The sequence below is a fragment of the Cuculus canorus genome, chromosome 22 (assembly GCF_017976375.1).
Source record: "Cuculus canorus isolate bCucCan1 chromosome 22, bCucCan1.pri, whole genome shotgun sequence".
NCBI classification, from domain to species: domain Eukaryota; kingdom Metazoa; phylum Chordata; class Aves; order Cuculiformes; family Cuculidae; genus Cuculus; species Cuculus canorus.
This window is the reverse complement of record NC_071422.1, coordinates 3,240,126-3,262,397: the sequence shown is the minus strand read 5'-3', so window position 1 is coordinate 3,262,397 and position 22,272 is coordinate 3,240,126. Positions and strand designations below refer to the sequence as shown.

General features: G+C 53.8%; 1 protein-coding gene across 1 annotated transcript; it reads right to left on the bottom strand.

Moving 5' to 3' along the window:
* Window positions 1–264: 264 nt before the first annotated feature.
* On the bottom strand, window positions 265–2,247 carry CITED4 (Cbp/p300 interacting transactivator with Glu/Asp rich carboxy-terminal domain 4). The gene has a single exon (XM_009565767.2). It carries the CDS (start codon window positions 2,097–2,099, stop codon window positions 1,494–1,496), a length of 606 nt encoding a protein of 201 aa, XP_009564062.2. The 5' UTR covers window positions 2,100–2,247; the 3' UTR covers window positions 265–1,493.
* Window positions 2,248–22,272: the final 20,025 nt, after the last annotated feature.

Below are 22,272 nucleotides of genomic sequence, written 5' to 3'. Positions count from 1 at the left end.
CAACGAGAGCAGCAAGGCAGCACCTTCCACCTTAGGAACATTCCCTCAGTGCAGAGAAGGAGCCTCTCATTCTCCCAGCTGCTCTTTGAGGATTGACTCAATTCAAGCATTCAACCAGAAACACAATCCTTACAACTCAGGGGTGTCAGACGGGGAACACCATTGCCCGGATTCCCAGACAGGAGCAAAGCGAACGCTTCTCCCCAACGCTCGACCCAACGAGACACCCGAGCAGAGACCAGCACCGAACAAACGCACACGGGAGATGTTTCAGCTTTTATTCATAAATCATCCGTACATTCCCACTGGGTTGGTGAGTGGGAACTGGCAGCAGCAGGGGGCAGCAGCAACCAGGAGTTACAGGAGCCTTCACAGTACCTGGAAACAAGAGACAGCGGAGGAAACAAAACCCCACCGGCTTTTACATTTAACCTTTTCTGAGTGAGGGAATTAGAAATCGAGTCATCTTTATCACATCCAGAAAGGTGTTGGATTTACACTCCCATGCGCTCAGCACAAAGATGTAGGGCTGAAGTGACTTTATCTGCAGAGAACCTTGAAAACTATCCCAGGCTTGGCGTTCTTTAAAGCCAGCATCTTAAAGCTGCAGTACTCTCCACGCATCCTTCCCAGCAGTCCCAAAGCCAAATAACAAAAGAAGCCCTTACAAATAAATAATCATAGGAAAATAAATAAGATTAGATCTGGAATATACAGTTACATGGTCTTTATTTGGTTTCAGAGGTGGAAAAAAGTGGAGCTAGACTGCAGCTTTAAGCCTTCTGCCTGAATCAGCCTCGCTCTGGACATTTTACAGTCGATCGCTGCACAGGTCAGAGAGGCAAAGTTCCCCAGAGATGAACATTTAGGCACATATGCACACCCTTCCCCAAGGCGCACTTTATTTTGCTCAGCCAGTTCCAAAAAAAAAAGCCTACTGGAGGGGTAGTGCCCCCGTTCCGAGCTGCGCAGACGGGGCTGTCACAGCAAAGAGGTCCCACCAAACAGCCAACCCCACCCATGTTTGCAAGGGGAAACTGGTTCAAACCATGCACCCGGGAGACAATCCTTTCTCAGGGGATCCTTTAACTTCGCTGGCACCACGGAATCCTCGAGCAAATCCAGCTACCGGCAGGGCTGCCAGCTGCCCATCACTTCCTGCGCTCGAAGCCTGGTTGTGGAAAGTCATTAAGTCCATTATTTCTACTTAAGCCAGAAATCCTGTTAATGCCATTTAGAGGCAGCTCTACGGCAAGAGCTCTCGATCTGCTCCGCGTTTGGGGTACGCGTCCCGTTCCCAGGAACTCCCAAGTGAAAAACCACACAGAAGAGAAAAGCAATCCATTGCAAGCCGGTGTCCGATGATTGTCTCTTTGAGGAGGTCAGGAATCCAGGACAGGGCAAGGCAGGGGAAGGGAGGAGGGTGGCAGGTGGAGAAGGAAGTTAGAAACAAACTCAATACCACCAAGACACAAGGAGGAGCTCAAAGCCCCTCAGCAGCTGATGGCACTGGGTTGCTGTTTGCTAACAAAGTCTGAAATGAAGTCAAACTCGTTCTGTCCCAAGAATAGCTCTGGCAGCTCCTGAATCCGGTCCAACCCCAGTTCCAGGACAAGGGACGTCAAGACCTCCTCATCTATGAGATCAGTGTCCATAACGTTCAAGGTCAGCGCCGGCGAGGGCATGTGCTGCATGCCGGGGTGCTGGTTCGGCCCCACTCGGTACTGCTGCCCGCCGGCGCCCACGGGCGCGCCGCTCATCCCCAGGGGGTGACCTTGGTACTGGGTGTTGAGTTTCTGTAGGTGCATGCTGGCCATCAGCTGCTGGGTGCCCACGGGCGCCAGGTACTGCTGCTGCGGGCTCGGGGCGCCGAACATCATCGCGCTCTGCAGCTGGTGGTGACCCATCTGTCCGCCCAGGTTGGGTCGCGGCCGCATCCCCCCGTCCATGGAGGCCCCTCCGTAGGGCATCATCTGCCCCGGGGTGGGCAGCGTCCTCAGCACGTGCTGCCCGTGCTGCGGGGCGCCCTGCAGCGCGCCCACCCCCAGCCGGTAGCCCTGCAGCCCGCCGCCCACGGGCATCAGCATGTGCTCGGCCATGGCTCGGGGGCTCCGGGGGGGGCTCCGGGGGGGGCTCCGGGAGCGCCTCCGGCTCGCGTCCCGCTCCGAGGGGCGCTCCGGGTTCGGCTCCGCTGCTGCTGTCGCTGTTGCTGCTGCCGCCGCGGCTGCGCTCCCGGGATGCGGCTCCGCTGCTGCTGCTCTTATAGCGGCGCTGGGAGGAGCGGGAGCCCGGCACGGCCCCCGCCGCCCATTGGAGCGCCAACCCCGGCGGGGCGGGCGGCACCGCGGCAACACCGCCTCCCGCCCGCGGCAGCGCCCCCGGCTCGCTCCCGCCGCCCTCCCGGCTCCCTCCCGGCTCCCTCCCGCAGCATCGCTCCCGCATCCCTCCCGGCTCGCTCCTGCATCCCTCCCGGCTCGCTCCTGCATCCCTCCCGGCTCGCTCCTGCATCCCTCCCGGCTCGCTCCCGGCTCGCTCCTGCATCCCTCCCGGCTCGCTCCCGGCTCGCTCCTGGCTCCCCCCGGCAGCATCGCTCTTCATTCCCGGCTCCCTCCTGGCTCGCTCCTGCATCTCTCCCAGCTCGCTCCGGCATCCCTTCTGGCTCACTCCTGCATATCTGCTTTCCTCCCGGCTCACTCCTGCATCCCACCCGGCTCACTCCTGGCTCCCTCCCTCAGCATCGCTCCTCGTTCCCGGCTCCCTCCAGCAGCATCATTCCTGCATCCCTCCTGGCTCTCTCCTGCATCCCGCAGCATCGTTCCTGCATCCCTCCCGGCTCTCTCCTGCTTCCCTCCCGCGGCATCGCTCCTCGTTCCCTCCGGGCTCGTTCCTCGTTCTCTCTGCAGCTTCTCGCTCCCTCCCGGGTTGCTCTTCTTTGCTTCCCTCCCGACTCGCCCCTGCATCCTTTCCGGCTCTCTCCCCGCTCCCTCCCGGCTCGGCACAGCGGTGGATGGGTCTCTCATGGTTGTCCCGCTCTCCACACGCTCCCAACCCCGATCGCTGCAGGTGCAGCTTGGAGGGGACCCGCTGCCCCCAGCACCCCGGGTACCAGTGTTGAAGCACTGGGGCTTTGGGATTGGGTGCTCTCCCCTTGGTGCAGACACTCTGGGCAAGCTGAGGAGGTTTCCAACCTCTGCCCAGCACTCCCAGTTTGCTGGCAGTGCCCTCTTGGGGGCCAGGAGCTCCCCATGCACACTCTGTTCCTGGACAGGATGCCAAGGTCCAGCTGTTGCCATCCCATGCATTGTCCTGGTTTCCAAGTCTGCCACAACAAGGGCCAGGGGTGCGCAGGTGATGGGGAAGAAGGGACGATGTCCCCGGTGCATGAGGCTGGGGATCTCTCAGTGTGGTATGGGCACAATTCCTCTGGGAATACTTGGCTCACTCCCGTTTGGGTCATCTCATTTGGGCTGGGGCTGAGGCCACCGGGGAACCTCAGCCAGGTCATTTCTGCTCCCAGGCCATGGATGCTGGGAATGGTGGCGCTTTTGTGAGAAGCACTAATTTTAACTGCGTTTGCTTGCAATGTATTTGCTCCGTTTGCCTCTTACGCTGCAAACTACGTAAGATCAGCTCTCTGGAGAGCATCACTGCCGCGTGCCTTCCTGTCCCCCAGCATCACTGACCAAGCCTTTCTCCCTGACCACACGGCTGGCAGAGGCACAGGCACCCCTCTGGAGCTGAAGTTCCTCTTCATCCTGAAGGACGCACGCAGACCTTTGCCAAGGGCTTCCAGGGCCGCTGCACACCGGCCCCAGTGCAGCAGAGTACTGACCATCACGAGAAGGGTCCTGGCTTGATGGCAGTGCCGGTTGCAGGGTCACCTGTGGGATGCTACCACCTTACCAGCCAAGGTGACTCTGGTTAGTCACTTAGTGGCATCAACCAGCCAGCTGGCCACCTGCCAGCAGTGCCCTCCCAGCAGGGATGCGCTGGCAGTGTCTAAACACAGCCGGTAGCCGGGCGAATGTTGGAAGCTGAGATTTGTTGGTGTAACTTAGCGGCACCTTTTACCTCTGAGGGCAGTTTTGGCTCACGGGGTCCCAGCACAGCTCAGGCTCACCCATTGCTCCACGCTACCTAAATTGTTTTATCATGGGCCTAGACCCAGCGGCGCTGGTCCTGTCTGGAGGATATGGTGCTTTAGAAGAACAGTGGTGGTTTTTCCCCTTTATTTTTTTCTTGTTTGAATCAACCCATAGACTTCTTTTTAAGAGCTATTAGTGTTGCACGCTTACCTGCTTGGGAGGCAGCTGATGGCACAGTTGAACTTGCTTCTCCAACTTAGTTCTCTTTGTTTGTGCGCTCTCCCGTGCAGCCTTTAACCAGAGTCACAGATCACAGCACCGGTAATGACAGATGGATCTTTCCTGGGACCTTGGAGCAGGCTGTTTCATGGAGCTGGGTGGAATTTATGTGTTCTCTATATTCATTATGCTGAAGGACCCTGTAGAGCAGAAGGAGGTGCCAACACAGTGTTCCAAAGGTTGCTGAAGAAGATGTTTGTTGTTGTGTTATTCGAGACATGAGGTCTAAATATCTACTGGTGCAAAGGGACTGAAGTTTGGCAGCACAGGCGTCTTGGGCCACCCACCACTGACCCAAAGGGTTACTTATCTGGAATATCTCTGTATCAAAACACCAACAACAGGCAGCTCAGAGCAGATAATGTGCAGGAACCATCATCTCCCAGATGTGAGCAGCCAGGAATAGAAAGTGTCTTCTCCTACCTGGACAGAGCACTGAGCCATTACCCTCCAGGACATCCTGGGAGTTGCTTTTGTTTGTTCCACCTTCTGCCTTGTTAAGTGGCTGGGATGGGTTTCAGGTGTTGTTGGTGAGCCTCTAACTGATGAATCAGTCGGTTAATTGTTTAACGTAATTCTGTAATGATTGTTTTTTAACTCTAGAGATTTTGACAAATGCATTTTTTGGTGCTAATAAACACACGCTCACATACGCACACCGGCCTGCCCCAGAGTTCACCGGCAGATGCACAGCCGGGTGAGGAACAAATAGGAGAGTCTGCCCTCATCTTTGCAGATGAGTCCAGCCAGAACGGCCTCTCTCAGTTGGAGGAGAGGTGTGGTGGGCAGCGCAAATCCTGGTCAGAGTCTCTCGAACAGGAGAAACAGGTGGGAAGGGGCTCTCCACAGCAGAAGACCCCAAGGGTGGTAAATGGCACGTCATTTTGGGAACAAATTGGGAGATGTGAGAGCATGCTTGCTGAACACGTGTGAAAGTCCCCTCCATCTCCACACTGATTTATGCGCATTCTCCTTTGGGAAGGGTGAGCCAGATCAGAAACTCATCCAGTTTGGAAACAGTTTGAGCAGAAATGGAGCTCTGTTGGCTGGTATCGGCTCTGACCTAGCTTGTTACGCTGCTCCCTATGTGTTTCACCAGCATAACCTGAGGTGTTTTGAGAGGAACCAAATGCCTGCAGGAAAGGGTCTGGGGGAATGGGAGGCAATGTGGTGGTGAGAGGCATCCACAGATCCACGGCCTCCGTGTTTACCATGTTGTATGCTGTCTTCCCGGGCTCTGTGTCTCAAGGACTTCCCATTTTTGAACCAGTAATATTTTATTTTACAGGGACCAGTGAAGACTTGCCTGCTGCATCCCGCATTGCCCAGCTGGGAAAGGACTGACTAGTCCCGGCACGTTCCTCTTTTTGGCCCAGAGGAAGCAGCGGTTCCTTGTCATGCCGAGGACCCAAACTACTGCATCTATGTTTACGGGGCACTGATGACTCACTTCAACCCCAGGTTTGCAGTTTCTCCTCCATCTCTCCATGCGCTCCGTGTGTCATCAGCCCGTGGACAGACTGGCCTTTCTGGGAAGGCGAATAAACTGCCCGTGCATCAGATCCAGCCCTGGGGCTCTCAGCTGGTCAGCCCTGACTTAAGTGACCACAGAAGCCACCTCCAGGAGTGTGTCATTCACGGCTTCCTGACGTGGGACTTCCCCAGTCTGGCTGTACTGGTGTCATCAGCCCTGGGTTATCGAGGGTGGATTACCCAGGCTGGGAATTAAGCAAGTTGTTGCTCCAGTGGCACCAGTTTGGCTCTGGGTGGCTGGGGATCAGGAAGCACTGCCTGCGTGCCTGTGTCCCAGGTCAAAACATCCATGTGGGTGGGCATCAGCTTAGTGATCAGAGCACGGGCACCTTGCAGACCTCTTCTTTGCCCTCTTAGGAGGGTGCATGCAGCCTGGTGCATGCAAATGGTCTGTGTTACCAGTGATTTTGTTTATGTAAGAAGATTTGACCCCTGATCATCATGCATCGACTGCCCCTCTCCAGCGGAATCACTGTGTGAATGTCTGCATATCCCAAAGACCCCAGGGGGGAGAGGTGATGCAGGTGAGAACTTCTTGTAAGCAGGGATGTGAACTCTTTTATCTCATAGTGTTTTGCATGTGTCAGAACTGGTTCTCGCTAATTCCAGCTGCTGATTTACCACCCAAGGTCTCTTTTTTGAAAGAATCTGAGTGCTTTAGGTATTTGGGGAGACTGGGAATCAGGAACAGAACATTTTATAAAGAGCCTTGTCGAGTGTGATCTGTATTGATACGTGGAGATGGAGGATTTTTGGGGAATTTCCTCTGACCAAGTGATTCTCACTGCACATTTCAGTTCACAACTCACCCACTGCTGTGGGGTGGGATTTACCTCTGCATGGAGAGTGCAGAACGATCTGAGTAGACGTGTGAGCTGTTTCTTTGGGTGTAAATGGAAGGATCTGAGGAACCCCATGGTTCAAAGATTCCCGGATGCTCCACTAAGTCCATACTTTGTCCTACAAAGCTCCTGCATATTTCAAAGCGATTAGGATGTGCCGAGAGAAGCTGAAGCAATCTGAAATATCTGTTAAGGGAGAAGCTTGCCTTGAGGGACAAGTGTCCAGAAGAAGCCTCTTTGCAGTCCCCCGTTCGCTGAAGGACCAATACAGAGTAGAAATGTCAAATGGAAAGTTGGAAATCTGCAGAGCTGTGACCTAAACTTAGATCCCTCAGGTCTGGCTGTTTGATGTTGCTGCTCCTATGGCCGTGGGCAGACGTGGGGCAGCAGTGTGGGTAAACCACCTCCACATCTACTTGAACTCCTTGGAGCTCTTGGCTGTATCGCAAAGGATTCCTCAAGTACTGTTTTGCCGGAGGATGCCAGGCGTCAGGTGAGCAGCTCCTCTGGCATGCTGATGGCTTGCAGTAGCTCCCTTCGGCACAGCAGCTGCTCGACAGTGGCATTTGGGAAGACCTTGGGTTGGACACGTCCAGATCTGAATCACTAAAACAGGCATTTTGTTCCATGAAGGGTGGAAAATGCCAAGGACACACAGCGTACAGGAGGGTCAGCTGCTAAACACCAAGGTAGTCATTACGTGTGGCAGCAACCAGCTCCTACTGCCTTTTTCTCCATAAACCTTCTGTCTCCACTTTACCCATGGCTCATCATGCAAAGATGCCACCTACATTTTGGGTACTTAAAAAAGGAAGGGCAGAGGGTGCGTGTGTCATAGAGCCATGGAATGGTTTGGGTTGGAAGGGACCTTAAAGCCCATCCAGTTACAACTCCCTGCCATGGGCAGGGACACCTCCCACTGGATCAGGGGCTCCAAGCCCCATCCAACCTGGCCTTAAACACCTCCAGGGATGGGGCAGCCACCACTGCTCTGGGCAACCTGGGCCAGGGCCTCACTGCCCTTATATTTCTTCCTAAGATCTCTTCTGAATCTCCCCTCTTTCAGCTGAAAACTGTTCCCGCTCGTCCTCTCCCTGCACTCACTGATCAAGAGCCCCTCCCCAGCTTCTCTGGAGCCCCTTTCAGTACTGGAAGCTGCTCTAAAGTCTCAGAGACTTCTGTTCTCCAGGCTGGACAACCCCAACTCTCTCAGCCTGTCCTTGTATGGCAGGTGCTCCAGCCCTTGGATCATCTCCACGGCCTCCTCTGGACCTGCTCCAACAGCTCCATGTCCTTCCTGTGCCGAGGACTCAGGAACTGAATGCAGGGCTCCAGCTGAGGTCTCACAAGAGTGGAGCAGAGGGGGAGATAGCTTGCAGCTGCTGGAGCAGCTCACCACTGGTGGCACAACTCCTGGAGAAAAAGAGGAGCCACAAACCAGGCACAAGGTGGTTAAACAAATCTGCTGGGCTCCAGGTGCCCAGAGCTCTCCTTGCCCACCCCACTGTGTCAGATTTTGCCACCTTATTTCCCTTTCTGGTGAAAGGGTTACCACGTCCTGATTCCTTCAAGGCTGGTCTAGGGGTGCATGTGCGCTGGCTCTCCCTGCGCTGCCAAGGACTTGAAAGCTTTCCTACCTCACGTTTGACAATGTTGGGACATCCAGTTCATCGAATATTCACTATCAGCTGCTGAAGTTCTCTGTACTGTGTCTTGGAAGAATCCCAGTGAATCTGTGCTGCACGTGTCAAGCTTCCCAAGCAGATGCATTTATTGGCAATCAGGAGATGAGGGGATGCGATGCACTGTCAGTTTTTGTTTGCTTAAGGACAATCACAATGGTTTGCAAATCTCAGCTTCGAAGCTGAAAAGTCCAGCAGGGGCCGTGTCACTTTAAACACTGAACCACGAGCAAATTCCGATGAAGTTTCTCCAGTCTGGGTTTAAACAAGTACGTTGACAAGTCAAGATTTAGAAGTTAAATTAAATATTAATCTTCTTGTGTAAATCTGTGTCTTAGAGCAGTCCCTGACAAAGAGGGCTGGAGGGATACCGGCCAATAGAAAATTGCATCAGACTCCTCTTACCAAACCTATTTCTTGTCTCCAGGTGGGTCTGATGTGGACAAGTGAGGGGGCGAACACCATGCCCTGGGCAGGACATGGGGAATCTGGTGCTACCAGGGCCACGAATCCCTGCTCAGCCCAGGCACGGTGGATCTGAGCTCTCACCGGGGTTTGCAGTGGGACGCAAACCCCGGTACCCACCTGTCAGCTTCTCTGCTATCGGCTTGAACTCCTCTGGGCTGAGGTACAGGTCGTTGTTTGTGTCCAGAGATGAGAAGAGGAACAGCCCCTCTCTTCCCAAAGACTTCAGTGCCAGCTCCTGGTTTGGGAAGAAGACAGAAGCGAGACTTCTTTCCAGCCTCCTGCAGGAATTCACTCCGGCCCCTCTCAGCTTCAGAATTAATTTGCACTGGCAAATTAATTTTCCACTGGCAAAGTGTCCCAGGCACTACCTGCTTGGTGATGGGTCTGTGGAGTCGTCACCCCAGACATGGTCTAGAGAAGAAGACTTTTCCTGGAGCAGCCACAACGTTGTGCTTTCCCTCAGCAGCGTAGATGCATTAGTGCATGTGGAGCAGGAACAGGGTCGGGCCAGCGCGGAGCTGCCTTGAGCACACGCGTCCCAGATAGATGCGCAGGACAGGGCTGAGGCGAGAGCGGCTTTCACAAAGAGCAGACACAGGTATCCAGCAGAAAGAAATCTTAATTCAAAAAACCCCGAACAGACAAAGAACATGGAGCAAAAGTGAACAGCCCAAGGGGGGCATGGTGTGGCTCCTCTCCGCTGTCTCCCTGTCTGATGGCAGGGCAGCCACGCAGCGACAATGGAAGGATGCACTGAAAAGCAACCCAAAATTCCCTCTCCCTGGTTTCTGCATGGCAAAAGGGTCCTCCAGGAGAGCTGCCTGCAGGTGCTACATTATCCTGTGATTCCTCATCTGCATTTAGATGGAAGCACTTCATAAAAGGCAGGAGGTGTTCAGCAAAGGAGCTGTGTAAATGGCCCAGGGGAGAGGGTGGGGGGCAGGTTGTCCCTGACAGCCCCCCAGGATGCTGAGAGCGAGGATGAATGCTCTGCAGCTGGTGGCCAGTGCCAGGAAATCTGGGCTCTCCATTAACCCGCCTGGGATTTAGGAGCAAAGATGCCAAGGGAGGGAAGGTTGTGCGTCTGCTCAGCTCTGCAGGAGCCTGCCAAGCGTGTAGCTGGCTTGAGTGCAAGCTCCCTGCACGCTTACTCTGGGACGCACGGCTTCCTGCTGCACTGACAGTGATGTGGGACCGTGTGGCACTGTCTCACCTGCCAGGCTCTCTAAACAGTGCTAAAGTGAGACCGCAGCGGGGCACAGAGGGGTTGGATGGTTCTTCCGAAGTGGCAGACGGAGCCAGGCCAGCAGCTGACCCCAGCACCAGAGTGCTCCAAACACCGAGCTGGCTTCCCCAACTTGTAAACAACTTCTTATATTTTTTTCCTCTGGGCTTAATCTTGTTCTGTGGGGGCCGATAACATCACTGGAATTTTTCCAGTGTCCTTTGCAAACGGCTCTTGCTTTGGACTTTGGCTGAGGCACACATGAATGGGACATGAGCTTCCTCAATCGCTTTCTCTAGTTCGAGTTCCTCTGCCTGCCGCGCACCCCTTGTCCCGGCTGCTTCCTGCTCTGCTCCCTGCTCTGCGCCAGCACCTCATCCTCAGTCCCGGGAAAGGTGGCTGGGAGACGAGCCCATCGTGTGCCCCGCTGGATGTCCCTGTGGGGCTGGGCTGGGGGCAGGAGGGGCAGTGGGGTCTGGCTTCTCCTTGCTGCTACCCCTGTGGGGCTCGGCAAGGTCCTGCTCAGCATCCCGGCTCCTTGCCTTCTGGCTTTGCCTTGCTCTGCTGCACCTGTGCCAGTGCGGCTGTTTTGGGTTAAACCTGCACCGTAGCAGGTGTTGGCTGCACTTCAGCATCGAAGGGCCAAGAGGTTTCTGTCCTGAGGCAGAGCCAACACCAGTACAGCTGGGGTGGTACCCAACAGCAGCCCACTCAAACGCCAGTCCCTACTCTGCCCAGAGATCCTGCTCATCACCTACTGAGTGGGACTTGCTCACCATCCACCCCCAGGGACCTGCCTTGTGGGGTCTGATGAGAGAAGACCAGTTCTGCTTTGGAGACAGCTGCCAGCCCGAGCACTAAGCCATGGACGGGCAGCTTGAACCTGGCCTGAAGGGCTCCGGGTGCTGCTCTGAGCGTGGCAGGAGCAGGCAGCCTGCTGGACCGGTTTGCCGGCACAGCCTCTGACGTGCTATGGGCTGTGCACGTCACCAGCTCCTGCCTCAGCTCCACGTGTGGCCACTCACCTCCTCCCTGTGCTGTCACCCCTCACAGCACAACCCGGTGGCTCCCCACAGCCAAGGAAACTGAGGCACTGACCCTGTCCTGCTGGCCACAGGCTGGGCCACCAGCTGGCACAGGCCTTGCTAGTGCTCCTTTGGTGTGCTTCATTTCTATCCTTCCTTTTCACTTTGGAGTTTTCCAGGTTTCCCTATGGTGTCTGTGGTTCATAACTGTGTCAAAAAGATGGTTGACCTGCAGTGTTGTAGAATGATGGAATGGTTTGTGTTGGAAGGGACCTTAAAACCCATCCAGTTCCAACTCCCTGCCATGGGCAGGGACACCTCCCACTGGATCAGGGGCTCCAAGATCCATCCAACCCGGCCTTGAACCCCTCCAGGGATGGGGCAGCCACCACTGCTCTGGGCACCCTGGGCCAGGGCCTCCCCACCCTCACAGCAAGATGTTTCTCCCCAAGATCTCATCTATCCTCTTTCACCTTAGATTTAGATTAGCTATTAGGAAGAAACTTTTTACTGTGAGGGTGGTGAGGCACTGGAACGTGTTGTACCTCAGGGCTCTATTCATGCATGGTCCCTTCAGTCCCACAACGGTCCTGCCCAGGGACCCCAAGTTGTCCTTTTCCCTGTTAAAAACAAGCCAAGGAGCAATCCCCTCTCACGCAAGCAAACCACAGCTCTGCTTCAGGTCAAGAAGCTGCTTTGCCTGAGCCCTGGCTCGCGTTGCTGCTGGGTGTATCTTTCTGCCTGCACGGCCCCTTTGGACGTCTTGGTCACTGCGATTTCCCTCAGGCTGGATTGGAAGCACAGATGGACAAAACAGTGCTGTGTTTTTCCTGGCAAGGAGCCTCTTGAGTCAGGTGTCGTGTGTCAAGGCTACCTTTCTCCAGTCCCTCTGAGGTGCCCCGTCCCTCTGCCAGTTCCTCCCAAGATGTGGTGCTTGGCAGCGTGAGCAGTGGAGATGGACACCAAGGAGGCTTTCCCTCCTGAACGACTGCTTCCCCCATGCTCCTGCAAGGCCCTGCATCCTCTGGGGCACGGAGTCAGGGACGTTTTAGGTTATTTCTTCTTATCTCTTGGTGCCTGTGCTGCTGCTGTCTTGAGGAAGATTAGCTGGTGGCGGTTTCTCGGGTTGCTTCATGCAACTGACTTGCGTTTGGAGGTGTGGGGTAGCTGGAGTGGTGGCGGTGAGTCTTTGGGGGGCGAGGCTGGAGTGTGGTGTTTCTTGCATTATCATCAGAAATAGCTGTTGCCGTTTATCTGACTTTCCTTCGTGTTATGCAACCTCCTTTTCAAATGGCAGTCGTTGTTTTCCCTGGATCGGTGTGGCAATGCTGCTCTTCCTGGTGTTTCCAGACCCTCCCGGCTATGAAGGTGCTTCAACCTCTCTCCTGCCCCTGACTGCGTTAGGATGACCAAGTGCTTTTCCACTTTCTGACCGGTCCAAGCATTAAGGATGGACTACAGCGAAGCCCTGGGAAGATGCGAGCTCGTGGATGGGCCGGGTGCCTGGCGGCTCCGGTTTGCGTGGCCAGGGCAGGAATGGTGCGCGTGACTCAGGGCAACTGAAAGTGTTGTCCTGGCAGAGCTGCCTGGGATCCAGGTCACCAGGACCTGTTTGTCAGGTTCCTATTTTTGTTATTCATTGGCTCAGTATTCCTGAAAACAAATCGCGCTGTGCTCTCAGCTAATTAGCAGCACACGGCATTGGAGCGTGGAGGGTGTCCTGCGTGGAGTGCCTGTTTGTGGCTGGATTTCAGCTCTGACGTGATCATGGGGAGTTGTGCAGTCCAGTCCAGCAGGAGCTGCTTCTCTTGGGCCATGATGATGGGAACAGCCCCTGGAGACCTGCCTTCCCACCGACCTCCTCCAAAAGCAGGGCAGAGCATCACAGCCTTTGCTGTCAGAGAAGACTTTGTGCTCTGTGCTGTGCGGCTGCAGCTCTGTGCGTGGAGGGTTGTGCCTGATGGCTGCAGGCTGAGCTTGCAGCAGGAAGGGGTTTTGCAGGAAGGCCCCATGGGGTGAGCTCTGATGGACCCTGGTCTGGGCTGTGGGCTGACGAGAGTCTCCACATCGTCACTGGTTTGGGGTAGGATGGAATAGAGCTGTGTGAGGGTGAGGAACTGCTGATTGTACAGAATCGTAGAATGGTTTGAGTTGGAAGGGACCTTAAAGATCTTCTAATTCCAGCTCCCCGACACAGGCAGCGACACCTCCCACTGGATCAGGTTGCTCAAAGCCTCATCCAGCCTGGCCTTGAACACTTCCAGGGATGGGGCAGCTACCGCTTCTCTGGGCAACCTGTTTCAGTGTCTCGTCACCCTCACTGTGAAGAAATGAGAAGGGAAAGAGTTGACAAGAGACTGCTAGGTGGACCCTTATCAGCCTGAACCACCCCTGGAGGCTGTAGGCACTTCTGGGGAGAAGGTACTTGCGATGGCCATCGCTGTTTCCTTGGTCTACTACAGCTTCTTCCTGCAGCTGGACAGGACTCCTACTCAGAAAACACGATAGCTAAACCAAGGTTTTCCCCGAGATGATTTTTTTGCTTAAAGGCAAATCTTCTAAATGAAAATGTTTGTTTTATTTTGAGGAAATGAGGACTTTTTTCTTGCAGCATCCATCCTCCTTTTTATTGTGGTAAAAGCTTACACGGAGCGATCCCTCCTGCCCCCAGGGAAGTGATTGTGCCCATGCACTCAGCATTGCTGAGGCCATACCTCAAATCTTGGGTTCAGTTTTAGGCCTGTCACTTCAAGAAGGACATTGAGGTCCTGGAGTGCGTCCAGAGAAGAGGAAAGAAGCTGCGGAAGGGGCTGGAGAACAAGTGTTATGAGAGGTGGCTGAGGGACATGGGGTTGTTTAGCCTGAAGAAGAGGAGGCTGAGGGGAGACCTTATTGCTGTCTACAACTGATGGATGGGAGGTTGTAGTGAGGCGGCTGCTGGGCTCTTCTCCCATGTGACAGGATGAGAGGAAACCACCCCGGGCTGCGCCGGGGCAGATTCAGACTGGAAATCAGGAAAAATTTCTTCACTGAAATGTTTATCAGTGGTGGTGGAGTCCCCATCCCCAGAGGTGTTTAACAGATGGATAGACGAGTCGCTCAGGGATCTGGTTTAGTAGTGGACAGGGATGGTTGGACTTGATGATCTCAAAGGTCTTTCCCAACCAAGCAATTCTATGATTCTATGATCTCAGAAGTAAAGAAGAAAACATCTGTTGGTCTTTGTAATGAAAGAAACACAGAGCAAATCTCACCAGGCAGCCGTCTCACCGCTACTTGCCTGGATTTCAGTAATCCTGTTGTGTGTCCAGGGTGGCAAGAGCAGTAGAGCAGCACTGCTGGCCTGGGACTGTGGACGTGCCAGATGCCCAGCAGTCGACAAAAGCAGGAGGGTTGTAGCCAGGAGAAGCCCAGTTTTCATGTGGATGTGTTTTATTTTCACATGAAGAAAATGCTCTGGATACTTAAGTGAGTTCCCAATGTCTTGGGAATAACCTGAAAACACCTGCTACCTGACCATGTGCATTCCTGGCCGGAGTCTGCTGGGGTCCATGGGAGCTGTTGGCACATGGGAAGTTAGGAAAACAGCTCATGTTGCTGCTGCTGTTGTCAGGATTAAAATGCAATTGCCCTTTTTGGGAACACTCATTACTGAAGGCATCTGTTGTGTAAGGGACAAGCTGGTGAAAGCAGTGGAGTGCCAGGCAGGGAGAGAAACCATCCTCCTGCTTGCCATGGGCCACGCTGTGTGCTTTCAGAAGGTGATTTTGGTTCCTTTTGTTCTTTTTGTTCCCTGTTCCTCCCCGTCTGGGGTCCAGGGAAGGGAGTGTTGGGATGGTCGGTGCTAGTGGGTGTCCCACAGGAGAGGTGGGAGCTGCTGGTGGTCAGCGTGAAGGCAGGCAAGGAAGTCCCTAGCTTGGTGTGGGATGCAGAACTTGGTATCAAGGAATGGAGTAAAAAGAGGAAAATGAGAGCCAGGCTGTGCGTTGAACCTTCCCAGGAAACCAATTTGGCCACAGGCTGGCATCGTGCTGGGAAGAGGTGGGTGCCTCTTCACTCAGGAACCGCAGCAATGCCCAAGGCAATATCTGGTGGAGGATGAGGCTGCAGCTGGGCCTGGAGGACCAAAGGTGTTCCTCCTTCCCTCCTCCCTTCTCCACTCGCCTCATGGCTGTGGAGAGGGTTGTGCGTAGTCTGTGTGGGGTTGTCTCAAGGGATGCTCCTGTAGATCCCAATGGAGAAGTGGCTGTCCCCAGATTCTGAGGTTCTTTTGTCATCAGGGTCTCTCTGATGTTACCTGGTGGAGACAGAAGTTGGCAACAGTCACGTGTTGGCACTCCCCCAAGACATCATTTCCCGACACCAACGCTCAGTGCTACCAGTTTTGGCCTTGGCAAGATCTGAGGTGGGTTCTGCAGCTGAGAGCCTGAAAAGGGCTTAGGGAAAACTGAGGGTCAGAAATGGGAAAACTCATCTCAGAAAACCACAGCCCTTGGGAGAGATCTGTGCAAAGCTGGGTAACAGCTCTGTGTGGAGCTACAGACTCTCACCTGGACAGAGGTGGAGGTCTTGGGAGATGTCTAGTTGCTCCAAGACCTCTGGATCAAGGTGTGACCCACTGCAAAGGTCTACCTGCTCAGAAGAGCTGCCCACACTTGCTGTCACAGCAGGACTGGAAGCATAAGAGACCACAGCTGGCGTCGGCAGTGGCAGCCTCTTGCAAGCCCTTAAGTCACTCAGCTTGACAAACCTCACTGAGGCATCTCTGCCTTCTCCTTCCCCTCTGTGGGCTCCTCTCCCTGGGCCAGAACATCCTCTGTCCTCATTGTCTCTGTGCTGCAGAGCACGAACACCTTTGGGACATGAAGGACCTCAACTCCCCCAGCCTCCCTTCATATAGAAGATCACAGAATCACAGAATCACAGAATCACAAGGTTGGAAAGGACCCATTGGATCATCGAGTCCAACCATTCCTAACACTCCCTAAACCATGTCCCTCAGCACTTCATCCACCCGTTCCTTAAATACCTCCAGGGAAGGCGACTCGACCACCTCCCTGGGCAGCTGTTCCAGTGCCCCATGACTCTTACTGTGAAGAATTTTTTTCTGATATCCAACCTGAACCTCCCCTGACGGAGCTTCAGGCCATTCCCTCAAGTCCTGTCCCCTGTCACTTGGGAGAAGAGCCCAGCTCCCTCCTCTCCACAACCTCCTTTCAGGTAGTTGTAGAGAGTAATAAGGTCTCCCCTCAGCCTCCTCTTCTCCAGGCTAAACAACCCCAGCTCTCTCAGCCGCTCCTCATAAGACTTCTTCTCCAGCCCCTCACCAGCTTCGTTGCTCTTCTCTGGACACACTCCAGAGCCTCAACATCCTTCTTGTGGTGAGGGGCCCAGAACTGAATGCTCCAGTCCCTTCATTTTTGAGGCCCTGCACTGGAGTTGCTCCAACAAGTCCAGAACTTGTACTGCAGCTCACGCAGCAGTTTCTGTGCACTGTGTCTCCGAGATCTTGCGATCTCCCTCAGCTTCTTAGCGCTTTCTCTTCTTGTGGGGGATGCCTCGGTGTGTTCTGCTACTGTTATCTCACTGTTCTGTTTGCAATCTGCATTAGGTGGATGAACACACCATGGATGTCCAAGCCCTTATGTACCAACTACTGTGATGCCAAGGGTCTGCTCGCAGACAGGGGCCCCGTTTGCCACCCATCCATCACCCCTCCTCGCCGCATCCATCTGCTCTGGCTGGGGTCTGCGCTGCCTGGGAGGTGTGGGCCACGCCAGCCTTTGGTGTGGACCTGGGCTGTGCCTGGGAAGGGGAATGTGAGGTGTGCCGGGGACAATGGGGTACCCCCAAAGCCAGGAGGGTGGGAAGGTCCACTGGAGAAAACCTGAACTTCTGTCGTATTTGGTCTGTGCAATGTGTGAGCAACAAATTACCCGTGGGAATGGGGGAAGAGAGGTGGCCCTCCTCCATGGGCTACTTTTATGGGGTTAAAAGTATGAGCAAGTCCTGAAGTTGGTGACAGCGAGGAGCAGGAAGAGGAGATGTGAGGGTTTATAAATATCTGCCTCTCAAGGGGCAAAGCAGTGAGATACTTGTTTCCATGAACCAGCTCCTGGAGTGTGACACCCTCTTCCCTCTCTTGTGTGGTTGTGCTCCAGATAACAGAAACCACTGCCGATTTCCTGAACTCACTATCTTTGTCATAAAACAGCAAACAGCAGCAGTTTATAAATAAAGCTCAGAAAAAAGAACTGCTATTCTGAGAAGCAACGAAACCGGCAGCTTTCCCAGCTCAACACTTCAGTTCTGGTTCACAACAAACTCAAGCCACCCCAGAGAGAAACCTGAAACCCTTCACAAAGAGGAAAGGAAAATGAGAATGGGCTGTAAAGGAGGCAGTGGGAGACCCTTGCAGGGAGAGAGGGTCCTGGATGGCAGCTGCCTTCCCTGCTTCTGCTGGCTCTGTGCTTTGCTCACCTCTTAGAATCACGGAATGGTTTGGGTTGGAAGGGTCCACAAAGCCCATCCAGTCCCACCCCCTGCCATGGGCAGGGACACCTCCCACTGGCTCAGGGGCTCCGAGCCCCATCCAGCCTGGCCTGGAACCCCTCCAGGGATGGGGCAGCCACCACTGCTCTGGGCAACCTGGGCCAGGGCCTCCCCACCCTCACAGCAAAACATTTCTCCCCAAGATCTCATCTCAATCTCCCTTCTTTCAGCTTAAATACATTATCTGTTGTCCTCTTCCTTCCAGGCTTCACCAGAGAACCTACCTGTGTCTGGGGAGAAGCACACAGATGCAGCTACCTACTAGACCTGCTGCTCCAGCAAACACTTCACTTATTCTCTCTGCTTTTGCAGCCTGTGACATTCCAAGGCTATAGGCTCTCTACTAACATCAATGGACAATACTCAGTTTGTCACCGTGTTGTGGCCAGATGCCAAGGCAAAGATCAGCAAGGATCTGAAATGGATGCAGGCACATCTGCTAGATGATTTCTTGGAGTTCACCATACCTCTGGCCACAGGGTCAATTCTGCACTGGGACTTCGTGGTGCTTCCCTAAGGTGGAGTGTGAACCTGTGTCTGAGAGGGCTAGCTGGGCCAGCACTGAAACCCCACAAATGTGCACAGTGAAGTTTGGCTAAATATGGTCCTGGCACAGTGGAGAAGATATAACAGGGTGGTTGTGAATTGAGAAATGCTGGAGGAGGGATTTTCTGAAGCCACAGCGCTTCAGGAGAGGTGTGGAGTGGCTGTTGAGTGTTTTGAGATGAGCGATCACCAGCAGAGCCCTTGTAGCTGGACAGTTTGTCCTGGAGAAGGGACATCAGAGGCAGGCAGGAGAGCAGTCTGCAAATAAGCAGAGGACTGGCATGAAGGTAAAGGACAGATCTTTCTGCCAAGTTCATGGTGCCCAGCAGCTGACTCAATGGCTTCAGCTGTGGGAAAGAGGATTCACCTTAGACCTAAGGAAGATCTTCTTGCCTGAAGACAGTTCTTCATCGTCTAAGAACTTTAAAACAGGACAATGCAAGGACTGCTGAGCTACCTGAGGTTGGAGGTCAGAGCTGTCTTCACCCAAAGTTGCAAGGTGATGCCAAGTCTGGTCTATGAGCTTCTGTGGTTCAAGAAGAATGTAGAGTCTGTTGGGTCAGGGTCTGCTGAGTTGCCAGAGTGGAACATCTGCCCTTTGCTACTCGTTGTGTTGAAGTTTTACCGTTCAGGCCAAGAGAAGATGAAACACGAAGCTGCCTGCTGCCGCGTGGAGCACTGGGCATCCTGAAGGAGCTTCCTCCAGGGCAGAAAAAATGATGATGCAGATAGCTGTGTGGGCTGAGACTTGTAAATATTTACATTTTGAGAAGGCCACATATCTTGGTGGTTCTTGCTGTCAGGGCTTCACAATGCTGCACCTTGGCAAGAGTTGTCTGCTTTGTGGACCTTCCCAGAGCCAGAGTTTGGATTTCCACAGGACAAAGCCTTGAGTGCAGGGGGTTTTGCAGAAAGCACGGGCAGATCCAGGCAGGCCAGGACACAGTTTTACGCTGGAGACTTCCAAGCTCAGTGTAACAGGGGAGCAGAGCCATTTCTTCTGGAAAGCAGGTGCTCCCTCATCCCACCTTCCCATTCCCCAGTATCCAGAGAGAAGTGAGGCCTGGCAGAGTCCCATCTCCCAACCAAACAGCCTCAACTCTTGGTGCAACAAATGATTTCCGAAATATCACCAGCTCTGGCTGTGCAATCTTTGGGCTTTTGCAAGCTACAGTATTGACAGAGTGAGCAGTTAAACAAATTCTCCCTCCTGCTGTAACGTTTGTTATTGTAGACCACAAACCACAGGCAGCTTGGCCTTACTCCAGGAGAGAGACCTGAGTAAATATTCCCATGTTCACAGTTATCTTCAAGATGCAGCCTCAGCTTGGGTCTTTCCCAGAGAGGATGGAGAGATAATAGTTTACAGGCAAAGGAGGATCATCTCAGCACTCTGCCAGCAGGAGCTGGGGCCAGGGAAACCTGCTCCGCGAGCTTCATCTTGTGCAGCTCCCAATTCCTAGCAGGAATTTCCAACAACACATATGCTGCACATATGAAGGCAGAGAGGGACAGCAGGCTAAAGGAGGGTGGGTGGTGTATTTGTTGGCAGCCTCTGTGGGCTCAGCTTTGAGGAATGACACCAGCAAAATGGCAAAATCTGTGCCAGTTTGAATTCTGTCACATCAAAAGCTTTCCCCTGTTCCCTGCTGGGATATTGGAACCATCAGCTCATTGGGCTTATCTACAAAAGGACTTAAATTTGGAGCTCTAGCGCAGGTTTCTTATGTATTTCATATATTGTATCTATAAAGTAAAATGCCATTTGCAGTAGTCCTTCTTGATTACCTTGTTGATGTCCCTGGCACTACAGTTACAATGGGATGGAGTGGGTTGGGATGAGTGGAGAAGGTGCAGATGAATTTTAGTCATGTGCTACCTCCTTTCTTGGAAGCGGGACGAGATACTGAACTTCTGCAGTCGTGCTTTCAGAGGCATCTGTGTAGCCCTGGCTGCTCCCCTGGAGATGAATGGCTGCACTTTGTGAATGACCCTTCACAGTGACTGAGAAGGAAGTCCTCAGCCAGAGCAGATAACCGAGGGTGGCTCACAGTCAGGCATGCTTGGTCCTTGCAGCAGCTCGTCCAGTTCTCCCATACCTTTGGCTGCTGAAGGTGTGCACTGATGGAGCACACGACCCCTCATCTCAATCGAGTGGCCCTGTGGACTAAAGCACCCATGTCAGGCGTTACACAAGACGAGACACCCCAGTGCTGAGCATTTACCTCCTAAAGATCCAGCATTTTGCAATATGGGAGTAGAAACCCTGTCTTGCCTGGCAGAGTTACAGCAGCAACCGAAGTGTTGGTGGTTGTGTGAAGGTCCAGCAGTGCTGATGCAGAGGAGGGTGCAGGTCTCCATGCACAGTGCTGCCTGTGCTGCCTTTGTGGTGCAGGGCTGAACACTGTTATTGTGTCACCCTTCCCTGCTGCCCTTGGCGGGAAGCGTGTTGTGAAAGAGTCGAGCCGTTAAAGTCGCCTTCACTTGGCTGGGACTCAGATTGCTTTGGCTTTTTGTTCCTGATTCTTTCTCGCTTAAGAAAACAAATGAGTTTTGTCCCTCTCCCACCTCTGTTGATCCTCTGAATGCGTTTCCCTTCCAGCCACGTGGCCTCTAACCAGCTCTGGGCTCCAGCACAATCGAAAACTGCATGTAAACAGGGTCAAAGCCTGTAGCCCTCCAGAAATGAAACTCCTTGGACCTGTCCTGGTGGGCTTTGAGCGTAGGCTGATTCCACGTGAGCATGGGAGGCTGTTGGTGTTCACTCCTGAACCAATATCACCTCTGTAGGACTGACATCCTCCAAAGTAGTGCTGTAATGCTCTGACACCTCAAACCGGCATTGTGGCCCCTCCAGAATGTCTAGAGGGGAGGTAGTGAGTGCCTCTCCTATGCAGGCAGGCTCTGCTCACTGCCTGCCCGCAGTGCCAGGTCCCAGCTGCACTGCCCAGCCACCAGCGGCTGGGGATGCTGATGGAGAAACAGGGGATGAATGTTAATCCCTCAAAGCAAAGCTTGGTTGGTCTCTGCAGGGACCACATGAGCCACCTTGGTATAGGAGAGGGAGGCAGCAAGTGGTGTCAGCGGAGCCCTGGGAGCTGGGATGAGTGAGCAAAAGGTCTTAAACCAATGTGATCCTGACAGTCGCACATAGAGACTATTCCTAAATGCCAGGTCTCAAGCAATCCTGCTTTTTATCATAGTAGGATCATAGTATGGTTAGAGTTGGAAGGGACCTTAAGGATCATCTCGTTCCAACCCCACTGCCACGGGCAGGGACACCTCCCACTGGCTCAGGCTGCCCAAAGCCCATCCAACCTGGCCTGGAACACCTCCAGGGATGGAGCAGCTACAGCCTCCCTGGGCAACCTGGGCCAGTGTCTCACCACCCTCATGGGGAAGACATTCTTCCTAATGTCCAGTCTAAATCTGCCCCTCTCCAGTTCATACCCATTCCACCTGGTCCTATCCTCACAAGGCTTTATGAATAGTCCCTCTCCAGCTTTCCTGTAGCCCCCTCAGGTACTGGAAGGTCACTATAAGATCTCCTCAGAGCCTTCTCTTCTCCAGGCTGAACAACCCCAACTCTCTCAGCCTGTCCTCACAGGGAAGGTGCTCCAGCCCTCTGATCATCTTTGTAGCCCTCCTCTGGACCCTTTCCAACAGCTCCATCTCTTACATTGAGGATTCCAGAACTGGACACAGTATTCCAGATGAGGTCTCAAAAGAGAGGAACAGAGGGGCAGAATCACCTCCCTTGCCCTGCTGCCCACACTTCTTTTGATGCAGCCCAGGGGACAGTTGGCCTTCTGGGCTGCGAGTGCACATCGCCGGCTCATGTTGAGCTTCTCATTGACCAGCACCCCCGAGTCCTTCTCTGCAGGGCTGCTCTCAATCACATCATCCCCCATCATGTACTGAAAATGGGGATTTTATCACAAATTGTTCCTGTCCTAGGAGAGGAAGATAAGAGTTTTCTTTCTTTAACCTTCCCATTCCACAGCAAGTGCTGTTGGAAAGCCCTGCACAGCAGAG